Source organism: Panthera tigris, chromosome C1 (genome assembly GCF_018350195.1).
Source record: "Panthera tigris isolate Pti1 chromosome C1, P.tigris_Pti1_mat1.1, whole genome shotgun sequence".
Lineage (NCBI taxonomy): Eukaryota > Metazoa > Chordata > Mammalia > Carnivora > Felidae > Panthera > Panthera tigris.
The window spans coordinates 169,380,482-169,407,218 of record NC_056667.1 but is presented as its reverse complement, the minus strand read 5'-3'; the positions used below and the strand labels follow the sequence as shown (position 1 = coordinate 169,407,218).

The 26,737-nt window shown below is 36.1% G+C and overlaps 1 protein-coding gene across 7 annotated transcripts in view; it reads right to left on the bottom strand.

Annotated features, from left to right (window-relative positions):
* Positions 1-26,737, bottom strand: part of NUP35 (nucleoporin 35) — a 45,913-nt gene that overhangs the window by 10,127 nt on the left and 9,049 nt on the right. For all 7 annotated transcript variants that reach the window (XR_006220837.1, XR_006220838.1, XM_042994866.1 and 4 more), the window contains exons 2-5: positions 25,796-25,966; positions 22,105-22,232; positions 19,187-19,253; positions 707-848 (exon numbers count right to left, since the gene is read on the bottom strand). Coding sequence is in view for 5 of the 7 variants with exons in the window: in XM_042994865.1 (XP_042850799.1) it covers positions 707-848; positions 19,187-19,253; positions 22,105-22,232; positions 25,796-25,966 (508 nt within the window). In the remaining 2 variants the exon portion in view is untranslated. The remainder of the gene's footprint in view (positions 1-706; positions 849-19,186; positions 19,254-22,104; positions 22,233-25,795; positions 25,967-26,737) is intronic.

Sequence of the window (26,737 nt, the reverse complement as noted above, 5' to 3'; positions counted from 1 at the left end):
ACACTTTACTAATAACTATATGTAAACCCCTGAATAAATCACTTAGTCTAACACCTCAGTTTTCTCATATGGAAATGATGCAATATGATCTCCAAAATGCTTTAAAGTACTTTTTTGGATCTAAAAATCTATTCAAAATGTATCCAGGAATATCATGTATAATGTCTACTAATATCCAATATCCTGTGACTATAAAGTACCAACCTTGTGACATATATGCGTGTATACACACACACACACACATCTATACACAAATGAAATTCAATTTGTTAGTTCCAAACCGGTTAAGTCCAATTGATGGAGAATAACCACTAGAAAGAAGGGAGTTTCATAAGTCTAAAGAAGGATTTCTGTTTCATTATCCAGCAAATACACTAAAGAAAATACATCTGAGAAACAGATAATTTTTTTTAAAAGTATCAACAAATACTGAACACTAATTAATAATAGCATGCTGAAGTGTCAGCGTGATTTGTACTAATGTGTGCAACTTATTCTGAAATGTACCAACAAAGAAAGATGAATTAATGGAACATAAAACAAATGAAGTAAAATATTAACAACTGTAGAAGGTAGGTGGTGGGTACATGTGTGTTTGCTGTGCAGTATTTTTGGGGGGGGGACATCTGATAATATTTATTATGAAATGTTAAGGAGTGTTTGGTTATTAGTTTTTTTGGAAAGGTAAATGATTCAGAAACCTTACCCGAACACAGTTACCCAAGTGTCATCGAGGTGATCTTCAGAAGTCAGAGAATCTCCTTGAGTATAAAAAGGATCCAACTGTGCAGGAGATAATGTTGTCTTTCGTGGCTGACCAATGTTTGCTGGACTAAACATACTTTGCCCTATATTAGTATATTTAGTAAGTTAGTTACCAATATAAACATCTTGGTTTATTTTAAATCAAAGCTCTTGGTTGTAAATGAAAAGATATATTAAAAGTTGGCAATTGCATAAATACTTCAAGATATGCAAATTGTAATCAAATGATCATTTTATACTACTGTACAATTTCAGAGGTCATTAATAATTGAGCATAATTTATGATTTTGTAAAAGTTTTATTTTTATAAATTTGCTAATGTTTTAATTTCCAGTTAAGCTTATACCAAAAGGGTCTCCAATCAACCTCAAGGACTACTATTGGATTCATCTTCCAAATCTACCACTTTCATCACAGCACCTCTGCCTTAGAATTATGCAATAACTCATTACCTACAGAATAATCCAAGAAGCTCCACAATATAGTTCCAACCTATATTTTTCAATATGTCCCTAAACAGTATCTACCCTAGATCCTGAGATACAAATGCAGTTTTCTTTTACTAAGGTAATTTCTAATTTAAATGTCTAATTCTGTTCTTTCTTTGCTTATCCTTCAATAACAGCTACCAACTAATGAGTACTTCTACATGTCCAAAATGCCAAACTAACTGCTTTACATGTTCATTTTATTTCAGAGGCACTGTCCTATTGAAACCACACGTTTCTGAGAAGCGGAAACCATTCTTTCCTCTTTGCAGTAATGATAATGATTCACTCAAAAAAATATATTTTTTCAGTGCCTAAATACACACCTAGCATCATTATAGGTATTGAAGACACAGTAATGAAAAGTAAGACCAAAATAAAAAACAAAAAATAAAAAAATAAACAAAACCCCATCTATCTCTAATGGAGCTTAAATTCTAGTAGAAAAGAGACAAATAAGTAATACCTAGTACATTAGAAAACAGAAACTCCTTGAGGCAGCTAGGCAGTTCAGTTGGTTGAGCGTCTAACTCTTGATTTTAGCTCAGGGTAGGATCCCAGAGGTGTGGGATCAAGCCCTGGGTCAGGCTCTGCTTGGGTTTCATTCTCTCCCTTTCCTGCACTCACACTCTCTCTCAAATAGGAAGGAAGGGAAGGAAGGAAGGAAGGAAGGAAGGAAGGAAGGAAGGAAGGAAGGAAGGAAGGAAGGAAGGAAGGAAAATCCTACAGAAAAATAGATAAAGCAGTGTGTACCTATATACATACACGGAAGCGTTAAATGAAACAAAGATTTTGCTGAGGTGACATTAAAATAAAAACCCAAAGAAGGGGGAGGGCAAAACATGCCAGTATCTGAAGAAATAAATGTTAAATGGAGAAAAAACCCCATACAAAGGACCTGAGAAAGGATATGATTGGTGTTTGATGAACAAGACAGTGAAGAGGGGATGTGAGGTCAAAACAAGTATATGAGCACAGCGAGAGGTAACAAAAAAATCAGATCCCCCCCAAAAAAACAACTTTGTAAGCTACAGTAAAGGCTTTGGCTTTTACCTCAAACGAGTTGGGAAGCCAATGGAAAATTGTGAACAAAAGTGCCATAACAGGACTAAAATTTTGAAATAATAATGAACAGCAACATTTCATTTATTTATTTCATGGTACTTATTTTACCATTTTACAGGTCTAAGTTTATTTAATTCTAACCATCTTACAAGGTAGGTTCTATTAGTAACTCCAATTAACGAATTAGGAAACGGGATGTTAAATAACGTCAAGAAGTGCAGCCAAAATTCCAATCTATGCAATCCAAATTCAAAGGACAAGCTCTTAGGAAGTAATCTAGTTAACATTTGTATTTACTACACCAGCAATTCTACAAGTATGGACTGGAGACTCTGAATAACTTACAACCTCTCTTGATGGGATCAGCCAAGTCAAAGTTATTTTCATAGTGATTTCAGGTTTCATTTGCCTTTATACTCTTAATTCTCTCATGAGTACAATGGACCTTTCCAAAGGATGCTTGATGCAATTCAATCAAGCATTCAATCAAGCACCGAGATTGAATACAGAAGCAGATATAAGGGGGTGTCTAGGAGGTTAAGCATCCAAGTCTTGGTTTCGGTTCAGGTCATGATCTTATGGTTTGTGGCTTCGAGCCCTGCATCTGGCTCCTATGCTGACAGCGCAAGCCTACTGGGATTCTTTTTCTGCCCCTCCCATCCTTGCGCATGCTCTCTCTCTCAAAATAAATAAATGTTTAAAGAAAAAAAAAATGTAGATATGAGAATTCAACTCTATTTTAAACCAGACATTAAAATTTGAAAAACACAAAGCAATGGATTCTCATCATAATCTTTTCTTGTAGAAAAGTTATTTTTTAAAGTTCCTTATGTTTACATGAAACAAATTACATTAAAATGAATTAATACACACTGTAAAATATTTTTTTAATTTCTAATGCAGTAACTATCAATAGGTATAACCCCAAACCTCTCTGGCCTTTAATTTCTAAGAATGTATTAAGGATCCTACAACAAAGAAGCCTGAGAACAACTGTTTTACAGGGCCTTGTACATCATTCACAACCCACGTTTACTGATTTTCTGGAGGTTCTCTGCTCAATACATTCTGTGTATCTGCTGCTTAGTCATGTCATTTGTCCTGAATTCCCAGTTGAGTTGAAAATCAACCTAACATTCCAAAGTGTCTGTAGTCAAATGGAGTCCTCAAAGTATATTCTTAGAAAAATAAAAGGGGGGGGGGGGAGCCAGTGTGTTAAGTTTTATAAAAGGCCATATAATATATTATCCTGATGGGAGATTTATAATGCACATAAAAAAAACTTGCGAAGATTAGTCAATAAATATTTAAAACTTTATTCAACCCAAAATTTCCTATACTATAATGACTACATTTTACCTTCATAAAACACATACTTTGGTAAATGCTGATCTTGGGTTGAGTACACTGTATATACCTTAAAAATGCTTGATTAATGCACATAGGAACTGCTATTAGGAAATGAGCAATAAAGCTAGTATTCAAATCCAAAGCTGAGATGCAAAAAGGGTAACTGAGTTTTCCTACTCATGAATACAGAATGATTTTCTTAGAACCACACAAAAAGTTCTCTTAACAAAGAAACACATTCAACGACCAGTCACAGTGACACACTGTTAATCCGTAACAAAGAAGGACTGGAGAATCAAGTTACTTTCCAGATACAACACTTAAAAGGTCAGAGCAAATTTTAAAAAGGAAAAACCTAAACAGGCCCCCTGCAATCTATTTTGGAACATTCTTATTTTAGATCCTCATGTTCCAACTGCTAGTGAATTACAAAAAATAATGAAAATATCTTTAATGTATAGGGGGAGAAGGAAGTACAACACCTTGCTTTGAGGAAGGTAACACGTAATTGTGTCAGAAGCCCAGAAAGGATTGGACTGGATGGCAGAAGGCTAGTGTTGCTACCCCTGAACCAATCATTCACCTTGCTAGAGAGCATCATGGGAAGATGAGTGGAAATAGAGTAAAAGGGTTTGTAGTTAGTTCACACTATAGTTCTATAACTTAATGTCACAATTAAAGAGAGTTACTGAGCCTTACTTCCCAAATATTACAACAAAAAATAAAAAAACAGTAACAATATTAATGATAATTGCTAACAAGGATTGAGCATTTATACTATGTTCAAGGTGGGATTATAGGTTATTTGCATGTATTCATATTTAATCCTAAAGGCAATTCTATGAGATAGAACCTAGCTTCTGCTTTTTACATATGAAGAACACAAAACACAAATGCGTATCTAACATCTATCCAACATAGAGAAGATTAACTGAAAGAGTATGTTTAATAGGTTCAATAAATGTTAGTTTCCATTTTACCAGGGCAGCATTATTCTGACACAAATGCCAGATTAAAATCAGATGATCATCAACAGATGCAGAAAAAGCTTTTGACAAAAACAAAACATTCTCTCATGATAAAAATGCTCAACAAACTGGATATAGGAGGATCATACTTCAACATAATAAAGGCTATATACGATAAGCCCACATCTGACATCATATTCAGTGATGAAAAGGCTGAAGGTTTTTCCTTTACAATCAGAAACAAGGGTGCCCACTTACCACTCCTTTTGACATAGTACTGGAAGTCCTTATCAAAGCAATCAAGTAAGAAAAATATAAAAAATAACAGGCATCCAAAATCGGAAAGAAAGATGCAAAATTATTTTTGCACATAAAATAATCTTATACATAGAAAATCTTAAAGACTCCATTAAAAAACCTTTAGAACTAATTAATGAATTCAGTGAAGTTGCAGAATACAAAACCAACACACAGAGATCAGTTGCATTTCTACACGTTGACAACAATAACTAAAAAAAAAATGAAATAATCTCCTTTAAAATACCATCAAGAAGGAGCGCCTGGGTGGCTCAGTCAGTTGAGCCTCCGACTTCAGCTCAAGTCATGGTCTTGCAGTTTGTGAGTTCGAGGCCCGTGTCTGGCTCTGTGCTAACAAACAGCTCAGAGCCTGGAGCCTGCTTGGGATCCTGTCCCTGTCTCTGTCTCTGTCTCTCTCTCTCTCTCTCTCTCTCTCTCTCTCTCTCTCTCTCCCCCCTCCCCTGCTCATGCTCTGTCCCTCAAAAATAAATAAATGTTAAAATACCATCAAGAATAATAAAATACATAGGAATAAATTTAACCAAGGAGATGAAAGATTTATATACTGAAAACCACAAGACTCTGATCAAAGAAACTGAAAAAACAAATGGAAAGATATACCACGTTCACAGATAGGAAGAATTAGTATTGTTAAAGTCCATACTTACCCAAAGCATCTACAAAATCATTAGCAAAATGAAAAGGCAGCATATGGAATGGAAGAAAGTATATGCAAACCACGTATATGATAGGGGTTACTCTTTAAAATATATAAGAAACTCATACAACTCAACAGCAAAAAAAGTCAGCAGAGCAACTGAATAGACATTTTTCCAAAGACAACATACATATAGCCAACAGGTACCAAAATGATGCTCAAAACCACTAATCATCAGGAAAATGCAAATCAAAGCCCCAATGAGATATCCCCTCACACCTTTTAGAAAGGCTATCATCAGAAAGACATGAGCTAAGTGTTGGCAAGGATTCGAAGGAAAGGAAATCCTTGTACACTGCTGGTGGGAATATAAATTGGTACAGCCACTATGGAAAACTCTATGGAGATTCTTCAAAAATTACAAATAGCACTACCACATGATCCAACAATCCCATTCTTGGATATAGATCCAAAGAAAATGGAAACAGGATCTCAAAATGGTATCTGCACTTCCATGTTCCTTGCAGCATTATTCACATTAGCCAAGATATGAAAATAATCGAAGTGTCCCTCAGTGGATGAATGGATAAAGAAGAGATGGTACATCTACACAATGGATGTTTTTCAGCCATGAGAAGGAAGGAAATCCTGCCATTTGGATGGCATCCTGCCATTAACATGACGTGCATGGTAAGTGAAAGAAGTCAGCAAAGAAAAGACAAATACTAAATACTGTATGATCTCAGTTATATGTGAAATGTAAAAAAGCCCAACTCAGAGAAACAGAGAGTAGAGTAGTGGTTACTATGGCCTAGGAGCTGAAGGATATGGAGAGATGTTGGTCAAAGGGTACAAACTTCCAGTCATAAGGTGAGTAAGTACTGGGGATCTAAACAACACCATGGTGATAATTGTTAATAATATCGTTTTATATACTTGAAAGTCAACACAATGGTCATTCTACAACATATGCTTGTTGAATAAACATACTGTATACCTTAAACATATACATGTTTTATGTCAACTGTATCTTAAACCTGTAATAAATGTTAGTTTCCCTTAGTTATTATACCCACGACTTACCTGTTACTCCAATAATAAAATGGAATAGTGTTAGACAAGAACTCACAAAACTATTTTAACAATACTAAACTTCAATATAAATGATGTACTTGGTACATACATTGGTACTTCTTTTACATTGAAGGCACAAATATATAAAGTCTGAAAGATTTCCAGGAATGATGTCCATCTCTTGCCTCCAAAAAGTACTAAACCAAAACTATACCCTCAACAGTATCAAAAGTTAAAGCTAATCAATCAAGTAAAAACTATAATGCAACAATGTGATTCTAATTAAAGAGAAAAAATATGATCACCTAAAGATTTGAAAATTCTTAACTCTTTTATCTATGTCATACAACTTGCATCCATGTCCTTTAATTGGACTCAAATGTAGAAACCCACAATTAATCTAATTTAACCTAGTAATGCAGCCTTTCTTTCAGAAAAAAGTTTCAGATCACCTCAGCTCTATAAACGATTATTGAAGAATCTATTTAATTCAGAACAGAACATTCTTAGACATTACTAGGAAACAAGGAAAGATGCTCAAGATTGCTTACATTCAGCCATCAAGTAACCAGGTTAACAAAAAATAGCTCAGTAGCCAGAAAGCTTGAAAAATGAATATTCAAATATTTTTACAAAAGTAATCAAGCAAATGATGATATGCAATCATTATTAACTCTAGAGAACACAAAAGGTATACAAGAAGGAAATGGAATCTCAGTGTATTACATGGCTGAGTCTTATAGATTTAAATTTTAAAACCAAATTCATGCTTAATAAAAGAGATAATACAATTTATTGAAAAAAATCAAACTGTGGGGTGCCTGGGTGGCTCAGTTGTTTAAGCATCCATCCGACTTTGGCTCAGGTCATGATCTCACAGTTCATGAGTTCTAGCCCTGCGTCGGGCTCTGTGCTGACAGCTCAAACCTTGGAGCCTGCTTCAGATTCTGTGTCTCCCTCTGTCTCTGCCCCTTCCCTGTTCGTACTCGGTCTATCAACAATAAATAAACATTTAAAAAAAAGAATCAAACTACATACATGCTATAATACATTTATCTACCAATTATTCTTTTTCCTCATCATCACAGATGCATTTAATAAGTACAACACATTTTTTAAATGAGGATTTGGGGTGCCTGGGTGGCTCAATTGGTTAAGCATCCAACTCTTGATTTCAGTTCAGGTCATGACCTCCCAGTTTGTGGGGGTTCGAGCCCTGCATCTAACTGTCAGTGTGGAGCCTGCCTGAGATTAATTATCTCTCTCTCTCTGCCCCTCCCTGATGGCGCAAACGTGCAAACACATGCCCTCTCAAAATAAGTAAACTTTAAAAAAAAAAAAAAAAATGAGGATGATTTAAAATGTAACTCGCTACTTTGACAAGTGTCTGCTTATCAACTAACTTATCAACTATCCCTTTAGGAAATAAGCAAAAGACACAAAAGATATTTTTAAATGAATTTAGTTCTTACCACAAAGACATGCCTTTAACATACAAAAGATGGTAAAGAGCATTTTAATATAAAATCTAAAGCCAATTCCAATTTTTTATGTTGTGTATTACCATTAAAAAAGGTTCAATTTAGTTATGCTACATCATGTAATAACCTTCAAGCAAGAAATTAAATGAAGGCTCAAAATGAGACAACCATTATGACCTTTAAAAATAAAACAAATCAAAATTAAGTCGCAAACGAATAAGCAATCTAATTTTTGCCCTGTCAACTACTCTGAAAAACATAATTACTTATACATAATCTAAAACTATTTACATAACTTTAGCATAATTGCCCCCCACCTTGTTAATGTTTAATTGCTCCACTGATTTTACTTCCTTTCAATCAGACTTCTTGTACCCACATGCTAAGCTTTATAAGATGAAAATAAAGTACACCTATCAAACCACATCAAATTGGACTGTAATGTGTCTCCCTTGGTAAATTACTATTCAAACACTCTTCATAAGATCAAATTAAAGTAGAGGGCAAAAGACCTTATTACCCTTTATGAAATGTCTTCAATTAAAGAATAATTTAATTATTTCAAAATAGGCCACTAACATAAATGGAGATAAAAAGAGTGATAAATTTTAAACAGATATACGGCACAAGAAACTTGGGAAAAAAGTGGTTCCTGACAGTGCTCTTCCTTCTTACCATGAAACCAAGTAGCTCTATGTGCAATAAAGAATCTGGCCTCGGGGCGCCTGGGTGGCTCAGTCGGTTAGGCTTCCGACTTCGGCTCAGGTCACGATCTCACCGTCCGCGAGTTCGAACCCCACGTCGGGCTCTATGCTGACTGCTCAGAGCCTGGAGCCTGTTTCAGATTCTGTGTCTCCCTCTCTCTCTGACCCTCCCCCGTTCATGCTCTGTCTCTCTCTGTCTCAAAAATAAATAAACGTTAAAAAAAAAATTAAAAAAAAAGAATTTGGCCTCAGCCCAAAGAGAGGTCTGACCTCTGTCAGGTTCCTGGGAGGGAACCTCTAAACCCTAGGAACTTCCCCAGAGACAGGAGACTTTCCCCTGTTATTCATGGCAGGCCCCTCAAGTGCACCTGATAAGTTTATGCTAACAAGGTGATTCAGGATGGGGGGCAGGTCACACCATAAAAACCAACCATGTGATTCTGGTTGGAGCCTTGAGCCACATGCTATCATCCCACCTTGGGGCAGAGGGGCCTGAAATTTGATTTGAGCCACTTGATCAATGACTCAATCAGTCATGTTTACTTAATGAAACTCTAATAAAAACTCTGGACATGAAGGCTTCAGTGAACTTCCCTAGCTGCCAGTATAAGCACCATATATCAATTCTGAAGAGTGTGAGAAGTGAAATGATTCACTTTCAGAAATACCAAATAAAGGCTGTGCTGTCTGATTAACAATAGGTTTACAACCTATCGGAAATATGTACAACCCCACCCCCCCCATGGAGTCCCAAACCCTTAGACACTTACTTCCGGGTTCTTCTTCCCCGCCCCCATCTCCATTTTGCGGGCTTTGCAATGAGCATGCGCCAAAGAACTGAAGTCTCTGCATCACCTCAGGGAATGTACTTTTTGCCTTACATGGGCATAAGTGATTTCTGGGTAAGGCTGTAACCTCTGTAACTCAGCTAATGAGGAATCAGGGGAGGGACTTGCACACGAGAAGATACATTGTCTGTTGTAACTGTAGGGAGCATGCCTATCAGACACCCCACTCTTGCAAGAATCTTGATTAAAGACTCACTTCACTGTGCTCCGAGTCTCCACGTCCCTCCTTTGGGTTAGCGGGCTTATTTCTCATAGAGGGTAACATGCCATGGGAGCTTCATATTTGGAATTCTCCCAAACTTTGCCCTATACATCTTTCTTTGGCTCTAATTTATACTGTTTTGCTCTAATAAAACTGTAACTTTAAACATAGCACTTTCAGTGGGTTCTGAGTCTTTCCTGTAAATTATCAAATCTTAGAGTAGGGCTGGAAATCCCTGCATTTGTAGCCAGTTGGTCTGAAGTGAGGGTAGGCTTGGGGACCTCCAAATTTGTAACCGGCATCAGAAGTGAGGGCAATCTTGTAGGGAATGTGTCCTCAGACTTTTCAATTTAACAAACTCATTGTACCCAAGAACATAATGAACAATGTGTATAACAACACCCAATCAAACATGGTGAACTGAACACTTGTATTCACCTCTAATCCCTGTCAGACACCCAATGACAATCATTCTAGAAAGCCTCAGGTTTTGAGAACACAGAACTATGGAAGGTATGAAAGAGGCTGCTGGCTGAAATCAAAGAAAACTAGTTGAAAGTGTATACAGTAAGAAATGAGAGGATAGGTCCTACCTCCTCTTAAGCAGCCAGATGACTATCATTCAGCCACTGGACCTGATGACACCAAGGACTTAATATCTGAGGAAAAGGAATCTAAATGGCTCAGGACCCAGTAAGTCTAATCACAGCAGAGAACAACTGTATGGAAACTGATTAAGTGAAAGTCTGCATACTGAAAAGGAGACTTCTCCCCTTTCTAAATTCAGACCACCTACACAGACATTAAGGCTCAATATAAAGAATTCTTCTTTGAGAAAACTTAAAAGAAAAAAAGACCTATATGCTGAAATCAGAGATTTCCCCAACAAAAATTTAACTGACGGTCCATTCCTCTTACAGGAAAGTCCAGTAAGAGACAAAAAAGCCACCAATTTCCACTTTCCAGATAATGTTGATCCATACACATGCACAGATTTCAAGGAGCTTTTTTAGTCTCTCATTCAATTAAATATGCCTCTACCAAGAAAGAAAACTTAAAAAACAAGACAATATGAGCAAGAATAAAAAAGACCAACATTATTCTCACTGGAATGACATTTTACCCATGAAACAAGAAAAGGAAACTATGTTTTTAAAGACATTCAGAGATCTACAACAACAAAAAAGTTTTTGGTAATTAAAAATGACAAAATAAATTATTACAAGAGTTGGAAGCTGAGACTGAAGACATGTCTCAGAAAGTAGAATACATATATAAAAGACAATGTAAGGGAGAAAAAGTATCTCTGCAGTGCTTACAAACCAAAGGAATTCCAGAAGTAGGAAACAAAAAGAAGAGCAATTATTGAACAAATACAGGAAAATTTCCCCAAACTGTAGGTAAGTATCTTGACTTAAAGGATCAATTAATTCCCCAGAGAAACAAATGAAAAAGCCCCACGCAATAGCACAGTTGTGCAATTGAGAATACTAACCACAGATCTTAAAATTTTTTGAAACCAGGCCATATACAAAGACTAAGAAATCATTACCACACATGACTTCCACAAAACACTAGAAGCTTAAAGAGAATGGAATGATGACTCCAAAGTTCTGACCTAAAATACAATACCCAGCCAAACTAGCAATTCGGTGTGAAGACAGGGGAGGGAGGGGAAAAAAAAGCATTTCAGTCAACATGAGGTCAAAAATTTCATTTCCCTCACAAGCTTAGAAAGCTACTCAAATATGTTCCCTACAGAAATGAGCAAATAGCTCAGAAACTTGCCAAGGCAAGTCCTAGGAAGATAGCTGTGTACCATGCTCAAACAGGAAACAGCCCAAACAGAGGCTAAAAGAGAGTTCTCAGTTTAAAGTGAAACAAAAAACTATTTGAAACTATCTTTGAGCATTTTTAAAATGCTCAGATATGTATCTTAGCAACGACTTTTGCCTAAAATCAAAGGAGTAGATGGCACAGAGAAAATTAGACAAATGGGAAAAAATACAATTATTAACTTAGAAAAATTTTAGAGAAAGATAAATTATACTACTTGGTTAAGCATAAAAAAGTGTTTATATAGTCATAACAAACATTGACAAAGGAATAAAGTCTGATATAATTATATTCAGATAATGTGGAGGTAAGATAAACTCCAATTACCTTAAGATAATATACCAACATTGAAAACTGACAATCGATTAGCCACATAATCATATATGGTGGACTCCAACAATATATGGACCTCCAACATGACTATATCCTAATACCTGGAACCTGTGAATATTTTACTTATATGGCAAAAGGGACTCTGCAGATGTGCTTAACAATCTTGAAATGGGAAGATTATCCAAGATTATTCAGGTGGGCTCCCAATATATCCACTAGTGCCCTTAAAAAAGGGAGAGGGAGGAAGATTTTTTAACTCCATAGAGGTGATGTGATGATGAAAACAGAGATTGGAGAGATACACTTTGAAGATGAAAGGGGCCACAAACCAAAGAATACAGGTAACTGTTAGAAGCTGGGAGAAAAAAAGAAAATGAATTCTCCTTAGAACCTCCAGAAGAAACTAGTCCTACCAACGCTTTGACTTTAGCCCAAGGAAACTGATTCTGGACTTCTGGCTTCTACAAAACTGCAACAGAATAAATCTGAATTATTTTAGGCCACTAAATTTGTGGTAATTTGAAACTAACATAGCATCTCATTTAGATAAATGAAAGTAAATTCCAAAAGGAATAGCTCTAAGGTCTGGACTGGTTCTGGAGGAATAAGGCTAAAGAATGCTGCATTTCATTGTACATAGTTAAGTACTGTTTGATTTTTTTTTTTTTTAGTACTGTTTGATTTTTAAAAACTATCTGCTTTTATTATTTTGACTAAAATAGAAAATATTATCCCCACCAAAGCTAGACTCTATTCAATGGTACTATGGTTAGTCTGGCATGAGATTAAATAAATTTTGGTGACTAATTTTAAAAAATCAGTATGTTAGGCAGAAAATGGTCTCCCAAAGATGTTCAAATCCTAATATCCAGAAGCTGTGAGCAAATTACATTACATGGTAAAAAGAAATACAGGATGTACATGGAATTAAGACTACTAATCACCTGATCTTAAATGAGAATATTATCCTGGATTAACCTAGTAGGTCCAACATAATCACAAGATTCCTTAAATGGAGAAAGAAAGAGTGGTAGAAGAAAGGCCCAACTGATTAGTGCAGACTTCGAAGATGGTAGGGAACCATGAGCCAAGAAATATGGATAGCTTCTAAAAGCTAGAAAGGAGACAGAAAAAAAAAAAAAAAAAAAAAAAAAAAGATTAACCCCTAGAACCTCCAGAAAAGTACACAGATCTATTGATGCCTTGATTTCAGCCCATTGACAATATTAGACTTCTGACCTCCAGAATTTTAATGTAATAAATGAGTTTTTTATTTAAAATTTTTTTAATGTTTATTTATTTTTGAGAGTGAGACAGAGAGTGAGCAGGGGAGGGGCAGAGAGAGAGGGAGAGAGAGAATCTGAAGCAGACTCCTGGCTCCAAGCTGTCAGCACAGAGCCCGATGCGGGGCTTGAACCCATGAACCGTGAGATCATGACCTGAGCCAAAGTCGGACACTTAACCAACTGAGCCACCCAGGCACCCCAAATTTGAGTTGTTTTAAGCCATAAATCTGCGATAATTTGTTTCAGCAGCATCCGAAACTAATGCAATCTGGAGTAAGGTTAGTGTTTACTACTCTAATTGTAATTTTTTTTAAAACTATGCCATGTCAAGTTAGACACAAATATTCCAATCCTCTTTTTGGTATTGGGATGTCATCACCTCAAAACGTTATATACATATATACTGGTTTCCTGTGTATGTTCTAACAAATTACCACAAACTGGGTGGCTGAAAACAAGAGAAATTTATTGTCTCACAGCTCTTGTCACGGCCAGAAGTCCAAGATCAAATTTTCATCAGGACCAAATGTGTGCCAAAGGCACTCAGAGAGAATCAATCGCTTGCCTCTTCTAGCTTCTGGTTACTGCTGGCATATTTTGGTGTTCATTGGCTTGTGGTGACAACACTCCAATCTGTGCCTGTCTTCACATCACCTAATCCACTGCATGTTTTGGAGGTCTGTGTCAAATCTCTCTTTCCTGTTAAGGACACTAATGATTGAATTTAGGGACCATCTAGGTAATTATCAAGATTACCTTCTCCCTACTCTGCTCTCTCCTGAATTTTCAAGATTTCCTTGGGAGCTCCTCCTCTCAAGACCTTAACTATTTATTTGAACCACACAGTAAGAGTCATAGATTCTGGGGATTAAGACAAGGACATACCATTTCAGGGCCACTATTCAATTCACTACAGTTTATATCCATCAACCCATTCAGTCAACAAATGTTTACTGAGGTCCCTTTATAACCAGCTCTGTGATGGGTAAATAATGAAAAATACAGAAAGAATCTCTGTCCTGAAGGAGTTCATAGTCCAGTAGTGGAGAAAGATAGGAGCTAAGCAGAGACAGCTGTACAGAAGCACATGCAAGATCAGCTAACCCAGATCAGAAAAAGAAGTGTCAGGAAAAGTTCCCTCACAGAAAATTAGTCCTCTTCCTCCTCTCCTAGGAACACTATCAGAACTCTGAGCTCCTAGCATCAACAAAAACACTTGGAAAGTACTATAGTCTGAATAACACACTTAGTCCGTTAACAATATGCTAACATAAATAAGGATTCTAATTCAGTAGACAAAAGTGGTATACCATTTGAGAAGAAAACGGATAGATACATGAAAGCAGTTCAAAAAAATTAAGAAAAAATTTAAAAGAGTGTGAAAAACAGAGGAATATTTAAATAGCAGCAGAAGAAAACTGAGAGGTGCAGACAGGGAAACAGGCCAAACATACTCAGGGCAATAATATGCCATGATTGAAAACAGTTTCTGAAATTCTCTAATCTAGATTTCTCACTTTATCATATGACCAAGGTTTCCCTGCACCAGAAATAAAATTTTTAAAAAGATTTTAACATCACTTACAAAATTAAAACAAACAAAAAACTCCTTATTGGACACAAAGACCTAAGCATAAACACACTAACATCACTAAACCCCATGATATCTCTTTATAAAAGTTGTCTATCTCAGAAAGTTAAAATTTACAAATTATACAAGAAATTTTCATTTGGTTAACACTATAGGAGCTAAAAAAAAAAAAAGCTCTAAGTTTTAAGTCTACATTTTCCTGGGGCGCCTGGGTGGCGCAGTCGGTTAAGCGTCCGACTTCAGCCAGGTCACGATCTCGCGGTCCGTGAGTTCGAGCCCCGCGTCAGGCTCTGGGCTGATGGCTCGGAGCCTGGAGCCTGTTTCCGATTCTGTGTCTCCCTCTCTCTCTGCCCCTCCCCCGTTCATGCTCTGTCTCTCTCTGTCCCAAAAATAAAATAAAAAACGTTGAAAAAAAAAAAAAATTTAAAAAAAGTCTACATTTTCCTTTCAATTTTCTCAAGTCAACTTCTTTTCCCCCTTTTTGTTGCTTATTATTGATCACACGATAGATCCTCATGCCCATATCTTTTCAAAAATATTCTTTTTCACATATGCCACATGAAGACTTTCTAAACATAAATTCCTTAACCTCAAAGTAGAAGCAGCAGTGGCTCCCAGTGGCCAATTTACGATACATATTATTTTCCTACCATGGTTCTTGTATTTTCATAAAAAATTCTAAAAGTACAAGAACCTCACAGAAGTTAACACTATTTGAGAAAAATAACAAAAGGATGTTTAAATAACTTTAATCATGTGTTCTTCTACTTGACAACAATAAGAATATTATCATGTATGCTTTTCAAACAACTAAGAGAACCTTTAAAGCATGAAGTACATTACTTAACATTGTGTTTTTGCATTTTCAATGTCCCTGGGATGACTTAACTGACTCAACTGAATAATGAAGAGTCACTATTGTAGCAACTAGTCAAGTAACAAAACATTGTCATCTACCTATTTGCATGATCAGATTAAGACTGTTAATACCTGAACTCCCCCCAGAACATTCCACCTCACATATGTAACTAAGACTGAGGTAACACACCTAAATTGTTCACTATGGTATAGGTGGCAGACAGGAATCTAAAGATATACCCCCAAAGTTTCTGTCCCCTGGTTTAATTCATTGGTAATTCAAACACTAGTCCAGGTACTGCTGGATAAAATGAAGGTTATTAATCAGCTGGATCTTAAAATAAGGAATTACCCTGGATTATTCCAGTAGGCCCAATATCATCAAATGAGCCCTTAATAGCAGCAGATGGCAGGAAAGTCAAGTCAGAAATACAAGAGAAGAGGGAGGTCAGAGAGATTCAAAGTATAAAAGAGACCTTGATGTGCCACTGCTGTCTTTGAATATGGAAAGGGAGTCACAAGCCAAAGAATAAGGGCAGACTCTACAAGCTGAGAAACACCTCCAGGCAACAGCTAGGAAAGAAACAGGGACCTCAGTCCTACAACCACATGGAAGTAAATTCGAACAACATGAATGAGCTTGAAAGTGGATTAATACCCAGAACCTCACGAAGAGAACACAGCCCTGCTGACACCCGAGCTCTAAAGCAAAGAAAAAAAGTGAGAAAATAAATCTGTTTTAAAATCTTTAAAAAGAAAAAACATGGGTGGGTGCCTGGTTGGCTCAGTTGGTGGACCATGAAATTCCTGATCTCACAGTTACAAGTTCAAGCTCCACAACAGTTGTAGAGATTACTTACAATTGAAAAAAAAAAAAAAAAAAAAGTTTTGTATTGTTTTAAGCCACTAAATTTGTGATAATCTGTTAAGGCAGCAAATTTAAACTAACACAGATTATGAGGTACTTGAGAGGCTCAGTCGGTTAAGCGTTAGACTCTTGATTTCAGCTCAGGTCATGATCTCATAGTTTGTGAGATCAAGCCCCAGAGTCAAGCTCTGAGGTGTTCTCTCTCTTCCTCTCTCACTGTCCCTCCCACGCTCGTGTGTGCTCTCTCTCAAAATAAATAAACTTACAAAAATTAATACAGATTCTGATTATAAGCCAGGTGCTGCTGTGACAAATACCTAAAAATGTGGAAGTGGCTTTGGAACCAGGCAGTGGCTGGATAGTAGAAGAAATCTGAGGAACGTACAGAAAAAGCCTAAATAGCCTTGATCAAACTGGTAGCAGAAATCTACCTATAAGTGACTATAAAAACCACTGCCACCAGTGAAGATTCAGACGCTTGAAAAACTCTGGACTCAGAAGATGAGAAAAAAAAAAAAAACAAACTTGTCTTTGGATACTGCTTTTGTTAACAATTCTGATAACCTCTGCCTTTTATCTGCAGTGTTTAGTACATTTCAGTTTATATAATGGTTGATCTGGTTCCTTTTAAATCTACTGTCTTGCTGGGCTTTTCTGTCCCATCTTTTTTGTTGTTGTTATTCCTCTTTCTCTTCCCACCCTGCTTTGTCCCTCAACTGGATTAATGCAGTAGTAGCCTCTTATTTTGGTTTTGCTTCTACCCCGCCCCTTAACCAAAAGTCTGTAATCACCACAGCAGCAGTCTCATCCTATTTGTTTTCTGCCTTTTCTGGGTAAAAACCAGTTGATTCCATGACATACAAGACCCTGTACTATGGGTCCCCGTTATCTTTCTGACCTCATTTCCTAGTATTCTACCCCTCACTGGCTCCATTTCACACTAGCCTCCTTGAACACCCAAGACACACTGCCACCTCAGTGCCTCTACGTTTTTCTCTTTCTAGAACACTGTCCCCACCTCCCTTAATTTTTTAAAAATTTTTTTTTTTAACGTTTATTCATTTTTGAGACAGAGAGAGACAGAGCATGAACAAGGGAGGGGCAGAGAGAGAGGGAGACACAGAATCCCAAGCAGGCTCCAGGCTCCAAGCTGTCAGCACAGAGCCCGACGTGGGGCTCAAACTCACGAACCGTAAGATCATGACCTGAGCCGAAGTCGGACGCTTTAACTGACTGAGCCACCCAGGCGCCCCTCCCTTACTTAGTTTAGGTTTCTGAGTAAATGTCACTTTTCCTCTACCTTTCTGTAGGAAGCAGAATAATGGCCCCCAGAGATGCCCATGTCCTTATCCCTGGAACCTGGGAATAAGCTATGTTACATGACAAAGGAGAATTAAGGTTGCAGATGGAATTAAGGCTGCTAACCAGCTGACCTTAAAATAGGGAGATGATCCTGGATTATCCAGACAGATCCACTGTACTCACAAGGGTATTTAAAAGAGAGAAGGGGGAGATGTGACTACAGAAGAATGATCAGAGAGATGCAAAGTTGCTAGCTTTGAAGATGGAGAAAGGAGATCACGAGCAAAGAAATGTGGGTAGAAGATGAAAAAGGCAAGAAAACAGATTATCCCCTAGAGCTTCCATAAACTAAACACAGCTTTACAAATGCATTGATTTTAGTCCATTGAGACCCATTTGAGATTTCTCACCTCCAGAACTGTTGTTTAAGCCACTTTTAAGTTTGTAGTAGTTTGTCACAGCAGCAATAGAAAACTAATATACTACCCCCCATTTAAACCTATAAGTCCTCACCTGCTAACTCCCCCTCTTTGCTGCTTAATTTTCCTCCATAAAATATATCACCTTCTAATAAACTTTATAGTTTAATTATTTCATTTATAAATGTAAATGTAAATTCTTTAAATAAATGCAAACTCAATAAAGGTATGGATTACCTATTTTGTTCAGTTTCCCGGGGCCTGGCACATATGGTTATGTGTTCATATATTTACTGAGAGATCATTTGATAAATTATATGAATATGTAACAAGAGTTGTGCTAATGATGATGCTGATGGTGATAAAAATACCATTAATCTTAAAGAAAAACTACATATAATCAGTGGCTGTTTGTAGTCAATGACATTTAGATTTATAGCTATATATTAAAAGCTTTCAAAACATCTTTATTGCTCAGTCTCTGTATTCCTTTTCTTCCCAACTGCAACACCTCTTTTTTAAATTACAGTTTTTAGTAACTGAGGAAACACTACTAAGTACATATTTTCTTTAAACTCTTAATATTTTGAGAATATCACATCCTACCTACTATAAGTTCAGGAAAAAAAAATCCAATATACAAAGTATTTCCCTTATGAATGAAGTTACTAACATTTGACAAGGTCTCCAAGTTTGAAATATGAAAGAAAAAATTTTGGCCAATTATCAACAAAGTCTTATATTATCTCATTCAAAAAAGAAAGAATAGTCTTTGACATTAAAAGGCCTTTACCTGTTCCAGGAGTAGGAGTAGTCGTCATAACTCCAACAAGAGGACTCTGCATTACTGAAATGTTTGGCTACATGAAAATAGAATAAAGTGTTAGAGTAAAAACGCAATGATCTTACCAGAACATAAACACAGTAAGTGTTGAAAGGTTTCATTCAACAGACAACTGCATGTCTACCAGGTACTAAGGATGCCTCTAATTAGTTCACAATCTAAGAGTACTCCAACTTTTTTCTTTAAGTTGAGCAGTATGATTCTAAAATATGTTATACCCTTTAGCATATTCTTTGTTTAAAGTTACATTAAATAAAAAGACACTGTTCTTAGTAGAAAATAACTTTGCTATTTGTTTTTAGTTCCTAAAGCACAATATGTGAAATAACACACAGAAAAACAGAAAGATGGCAGAATTCTATTTTTAAGCAGACATTTACAAACCATGAAATAATACAGATTCAAATCACTCTATATAGGGGCACCTGGGTGGCTCAGTTGGTTAAGCCTCTGACTTCAGCTCAGGTCATGATCTAATGGTTTGTGGGTTTGAGCCCTGCATCAGGCTCTGTGCTGACAGTTCAGAGCCTGGAGCCTGCTTCGGATTCTGTGTCTCCCTCTCTCTCTGCCCCCTTCCCTGCTCCTGCTCTGTCTCTCTCAGTCTCAAAAATAAATAAATGTTAAAAAAAAAAAAAAATTTTTTTTAAACAAATCAGTCTATATAATAAAAAAGACAGTATGCCTCTGTCTCTACTAGTAGAAAGTTACAAAGCAAGAAAATTATCAATACTAATTCCTTTAAATGTGAGAAAATTAAAGATTAAACAAAGGCAATATCTAATCAAGAATGAGAACAGACTTTCTCTAGAAGTAAATATACAGAAATAGATTTTTTAGTAACAGATTCTGATTAAACTAAGGAAATCTAAAATCTAGCTATTATCTAGCAACCAGAACCAAATGTTGAAATAACTTTAAGAGACATACAAAATGTACTGTTCAATTCTTAATGCCATTTTCTTTCACGATTAGAGAGAGGCTAAGCAAAGTCTTGGGGCAAAACTAATGAGGGCTTTTAACTAATAATAATATTCTTACCAACTTTTAAATCAAAAACATTCTCTACAAATTATAACACAAGACTTTTAAACATTTTGAACATAGTAATAACTGTAAACTACCTTTGTTTTCATTGGTTATCAGAGAAGTAATGAAAACTAGCATAAATTTATAAGCCAGTCATTCTGAAACCAAACATGAAATTTACTTATCAGCCTTTTAGAAAAATATCCCAGGCCAGAATATTCTGATTTGGCTAGAATACCATTGTCCAAATAGAACATAAGCAGTAGAAGTAATTTTAAATTCTATAGGAGACACATTAAAAAAGTAAAAGTAAGTAGTTTATTTAATCTAGCAGGTCCAAATTATCATCATTTTCAATACGTAATCACCATAAAAAACTAAATGAGATAGCTCACATTCTTCCTAAGTCTTCAAAATCCAGTGTGTATTTTACACTTCGGCGTATCTCAATTATGTATATAGGACTAGCCACATTTCAAGTGTCAACAGCCACATTTGGCCAATGGCTACTGTATTGGACAGTAGGGCAGTTCTAAAAGTGACGGAAAGAGAAGGTAATGTGTTTTACACAGTGAACTAATTCTGCTTTGCTTGACAAGTAGGCCTACTATGCTAGGCATACCAAGTCTAAAAATAGTCAAAATTTACTAGAAGATGCTTTCTACCATTCTTAAACTTTCTAGCCACTATGCTCTATTTGATTCAGGGAAAGGCAAATCAAACCAAACTGCAGAAATATCCTTATACAAACAACTTATCAGTTTAACTGACACACTGTATGTAACTGTATGTCCTGCTAAAGCACAATAGGGATAGAATATTTGTGACTCCATAAGCTACTAACCTTCCTACTTAAAAGAAAAATCCACACTACCTTTAAACTGACCATCCAGAGTTATTATAGTAGTGTTAGGACAGCATGGCTGTTACAAACGTTGGCTCTAGATTGAAGACTGCCTGGGTTTAAAGTTTGGCTCCACTAGACTAGTTGCCTTACTCTTGACAAATTATTTAAGCTTTCTGTGCCCTAGTGTCCTCAATGATAAAATGAAGCTCATAACAACTAATTCACAAAATTACCATGAGGAAGAAGTGAAAAAAATACATAAAACAGGAAGTTTTAAGATCAGGACCTGTATACCAGAGGTACTTCAAAAGTATCATTTTCTTTTATAGCTATCAGTCCCATCAAAACACAGGATCTCTACCTTGCATAATCTATGACTGAAAATAACTCCATCAGAACGCCTACACCCACACCAACCAAAATTAAACATCACCATCAGAACACCTGCACCTGGAACAAACTAAACCATCAGCTCATAAATATGGGAGGATGCGTTTTCAGTAAAATAAGTAAACAGTGAGCATAGCTCTAAAAGGATATTTGTCTTATATTAATAAAACCATTCCTAAAACAAAGATCTCAAATCATTACAAAGTACCCTACATCTGGATGAAACCCTAACTCTTCATTTGTTCCTTCACAAAATTATGCATACTGAATTTTTTAAACAATTGGAATCACTGAAACCATAATCATTTCCATGTGTGTATTGCTAGGTTTAGGGCAGGGACAAGTAAATAAGACCTACCTATAATACACCACAGAATCACCAATATGAGAAAACAATCGGCTGTTCTATTATATTTGTTAAGAACATTTCATGATAAACACAATGTAAGTAGATTTTATGATAAATGTCCTTGATAGTTATTCTGTGCAACACAGTTACACTAAAGTAGACCTCAGAAGAACATTTCAAATTACTGATCCTCGCTGTGTATCCACATAAAAATAAGAAATTACTGTGGATCATAAATGGGGGTGTGTACATTACCTGTCTTCTTGAAGTTAAAGGTGTTGATCCAAGTCCTGGACTGGAAATATCATCATATATACTTCTAACTGGTGGGGCTCCACTTTTATCTTTATGAGCGGGCACAACTGGTTGTGGTGGTGACCCACCTACAATGCACAAAAAACAGGTGAGAAAACAAGTCTTCCACCTTTCTGATAAGATTTTTTTGTCATTTACACATTTTAAAAAAGTGTTTATTTATACATTTTGAGAGAGCAAGAGAGAGTGCACAAGCAGGGGAGGGGCAGAGAGAGACAGAATCCCAAGCAGGCTCTGTGCTGTCAGCACAGGGCCCAATGCAGGGCTCGATCCCATGAACCACAAGATCAGAGCCACCCAGGTGCCCCTTTTTCATCTGTATCTTTAAAATATCAACTTAAACTCTTGTTTCCTAGGGCTTCTCAACCTTTAATACACTTAAGAGTCCATCTTGTTAAAATTCAGATTCTGATTCAGAACATGTGAGGTGGAGCCTGACACTAAATTTCTAACAAGTTTCCAGCTACGCCAAAGCTGGTGATTCATAGACTGTGTGTGAATAAAAAATTTCAGAATAAGAAAACAGAAATTTTAGTTTTTTGTAAACACATGTAGCTTTTGCTTTCTCTACAAATCCTTAACATTTCAATACAAAATTTGATCGTATTTCTCACTTGAAAGTAGGTAAACAGCTCCAGTTTATATACACTTGAATATAATCGCCTAATGTGGAATTTGTCAAAATTAAAGAGATCCCATTCATGTTCCTCATAATAGAAATATATTGAAGTACATAATAAATATATATATATATATAGGAAAAGAATCAACTTTGGGGACATAAGAAGGTCTTTAAAGGGGCACCTGGGTGGCTCAGTCGGCTAACCATCTGACTATTGATTTCAGTTCAGGTCATGGTTCGTGAGTTCAAGCCCCAGGATGGGCTCTGCACTGATAGCAAGATGCATGCTTGGGATTCTTTCTTTCTCTCTCTCTCAAAAATTAATATTAAAAAAAAAAAAAAAAAAAAAAAAAAAAAAAAAGATGCCTTTATAAATCAGAGAATCATCAATGCCAAATAGTGAAACAGACCTGACCCTCTGTTATGACTTAATGTCTAAGCTTAGATAGTACATCATAAGCTGTTTAGAGCATAGACTATAAAACAGAACTAATCTGAGCTTTAACCTCCTGCTCTGTCACTTACTAACAAGTAGGCTTGGGGCACCTGGGTGGCTCAGTCAGTTACACGTCCGACTTCGGCTCAGGTCATGATCTTGCGGTTCCTGAGTTCAACCCCGCATCGGGCTCTGTGCTGACAGCTCAGAGCCTGAAGCCTGCTTCAGATTGTGTCTCCCTCTCCCTCTCTACCCTTTGCCCGCTCACACTCTGTCTCTTTCTCTCTCAAAAACAAACATTTAAAAAAGTTAAGAAAAAAAAAAGTAGGCTTAAGGAAGTTCTTTATTGCATTTAGCTTCAGTTTCCCCTTTTGAAAAACAGAGATACTACTACCTGACCTTTAAGACTGATGAAAAAATGAAAGTAACATATAATATGCTTAGGGTATTGCCTGGTTTATAAGTACTCAATATATAGTAGCTACAATAAAAATACATTTGAAATACATATTTGACCCTTGACAAACACAAGTATGAACTGCACATGTAGGTCCACCTATACACAGATTTTTTACAGTGCAGTACTGTAAATGTATTTTCTTTTCCTTATGACTTTCTTAGTAACATTTTCTTTTTCTAGCTTACTTTGCTGTAAGAACAGTTTATAATACATATCCAAAATGTTTATGTTATCAGCATATCAACTATATCATATATAGTTATATGTCAGTGTATCAACTATATCATATATAGTTATCAACTATTTATGTTATCGGGAAGGCTACCTTCCAGTCAAAAACAGGCTATTAGTTAAGTTTTGGGGGAGTCAAAATCATACTAGAATTTCCAAGTGTCCAGGGGATCAGCACACCAAACCCCTGTGTTGTTCAAGGGTCAAATGTATAAAAAACAAAAACCTATCCAGAATAACAATAAGTCAATTATGAATATAATTTATATTGTCCCTGATCAATCTTAAAATAATAAACCACTTCAAACCAAATAATACCTTAAGAGCAAAGTGAGAAGTTTTCCATTTAAACATCTATTAAAAGGATATCAGCTCACATTTGGAATCCAACCATTTCTGTAGCTAATTCTCACTACTCATAGTGAAAACCTCAAAGTTATCTCTCTTTTTTTTAATGTTTATTTATTTTTGAGCAAGAGAGAGACAGAGTGAGAGTGGGGGTGGGACAGAGAGGGAGACAGAGAATCTGAAGCAGGCTCCAGGCCCTGAGCTGTCAGCAGAGTCCAACGTGGGTCGAACTCACGGACTGCAAGACCATGACCTGAGCTAAAGCTGGACGCTTAACTGATTGAGCCATCCAGGCGCCCCCAAAGTTATCTTTTAAAATATTTCTTTGCTAAAGGAGTCTTGTAAGATATGTGCTGCATTTAGATAATATTTTGTGCTGATAATTGCAAATTCTGTGTAAAAAACTTCCCCATAGTTTGTAGAATAAATCTTTCCACTAAACATGCTGAGAATCTTAATTCACTATGACTAGAAGTAGAATTTATATCTACACATTTCAAATTACATTTCTTATACCACAAATGGCAAGATCTCATTCTTTTTTATGGCTAACATTCCATCATTCCATTTTATTTATATACATATATATGTGTATATATACATACATACGTACATATATATATACACATACATACATATGTATATGTATATGTATATGTATATACATATGTATGTATGTGTATATATATATATATACACACACATATATATATCACATCTTCTTTATCCATTCATCTATCAAGGTCCTAGAGGGTGGTAAGTGAAGTCAGACAAAAAACAAAACAAACCAGACTCTTGAATACAGAGGGCTGGTGGCTGCCACAGGGAGGTGAGTGGGAAGATGGGCAAAATAGACAAGGGGCATTAAGAGGTACAAACTTACAGTTATTTATTTATAAATAAGCCACAGAGATGAAAGTACAGCATAGGAAATACAGTCAACAATACTGTCATAACGTTGTATGGAGACAGATGGTGACTGACTATACTTGTCATGGTGAGCACTGGGTAATATACAGAACTGTCAAGTCAATATGCTGTACGCTGAAACTAATATAGCACTGCATGTTGATTACACTTAGTTTCTTTTGACTGAATATTTGCTATTATCATATTTAAGATGAACTATTTAAATGCATTAAGTTATTCAGTTGAAGTTAAATGGTATTTCTTCCCCCACACTTTAACATCTCTGATATGGATAATTTATAAAAAACAGTATCTTGGCATTGTATCATATTTAGTGCTTTTCTTTCTTAGTACTACTTAAAATAATGGTGAGTTTTACAATCAAGGGCATCTTAGATCGGATGAAATACAGTATACATAGTTTTAATGAGTGGTTCTTAGAATTACAGTAGCTTATACTACTTATACCTTTATTCCAAGAGTCTAAAAATCAAAAATAGAGGCATTGCTTATTTGTTTTAATTAATAAATGTGTTGATAAGGGTGAATGTTGCATCATTACTCTTTTTAAAATTCTAATACATGGTTTAATAGTACTAAGAAACCATTTCAAGCATTTACCCACCTGCAAGTAAAGGTGATCTCATTTCCATTACTCCCACTGAAGGGCCACTGACAGATCGAGGTTGTGGAGTCACTGGAGCTGGCAAATCTCCCATTAAAAATCCAGGTAAGAACTGGGCATTAACCCCTGGTTTTGGAGATGTGGGTGAACCTAGCATCATTGGTTCAGATCCTAAATTAATCAAAAAATAAAGTAAAACAAAGGACTTTAATGTTACAATATCTAACAAAAAGATGTAAGAAGCTAGCACAAAAAATTTTGAGACTTCAATCAAAACTTACATATTACAGAAGCAAAGTTGAGATTTTAAAAACCAATAAAAATTATTTTTATAAAAATGTAAAAGTATTTTTATTAACAATACTAATCTTACAATTGTCCTAGTTCATTTTTTTTTAAGTGTATTTATTTATTTTGAAAGAGAGAGAGCAGCGGGGGGGGGGGGGGGGGGGGCAGAAAGAGAGGAGAGAATCCTAGGCAAGCTCCGCACAGAGCCCAACACAGGGCTCGAATTCACAACTGTGAGATTATGACGCGAACTGCTCAATCAACTTAGCCATCCAGGCACCCCTGTTCCTGTTTATATTATTTCACAGATTTAAGAATCCACTTTTATTGGGATGCCTGGATGGCTCAGCTGGTTAAGGAGCCCACTCAATTTTGGCTCAAGTTCATGAGTTTGAGCCTCCCATCAGGCTCTGCGCTGACAGCAGGGAGTCAGCTTGGGTTTCTTTTCCTCTATCTGCCCCTCCCCTGCTCATATTCGCACCCTCCCCCACTCTCTCTCAAAAATAAATAAATAAACATTTTTCAAAAAGAGAATTAACATTTAGTTTTAAATGGAAAATTTTTGTATTATCTTTAAAAAATTCTTAATGCATACAGAATAACTTCTTTCCACTTCTGGGTCAGTTTCTACTATGCAACAACCAAAAACAAGGA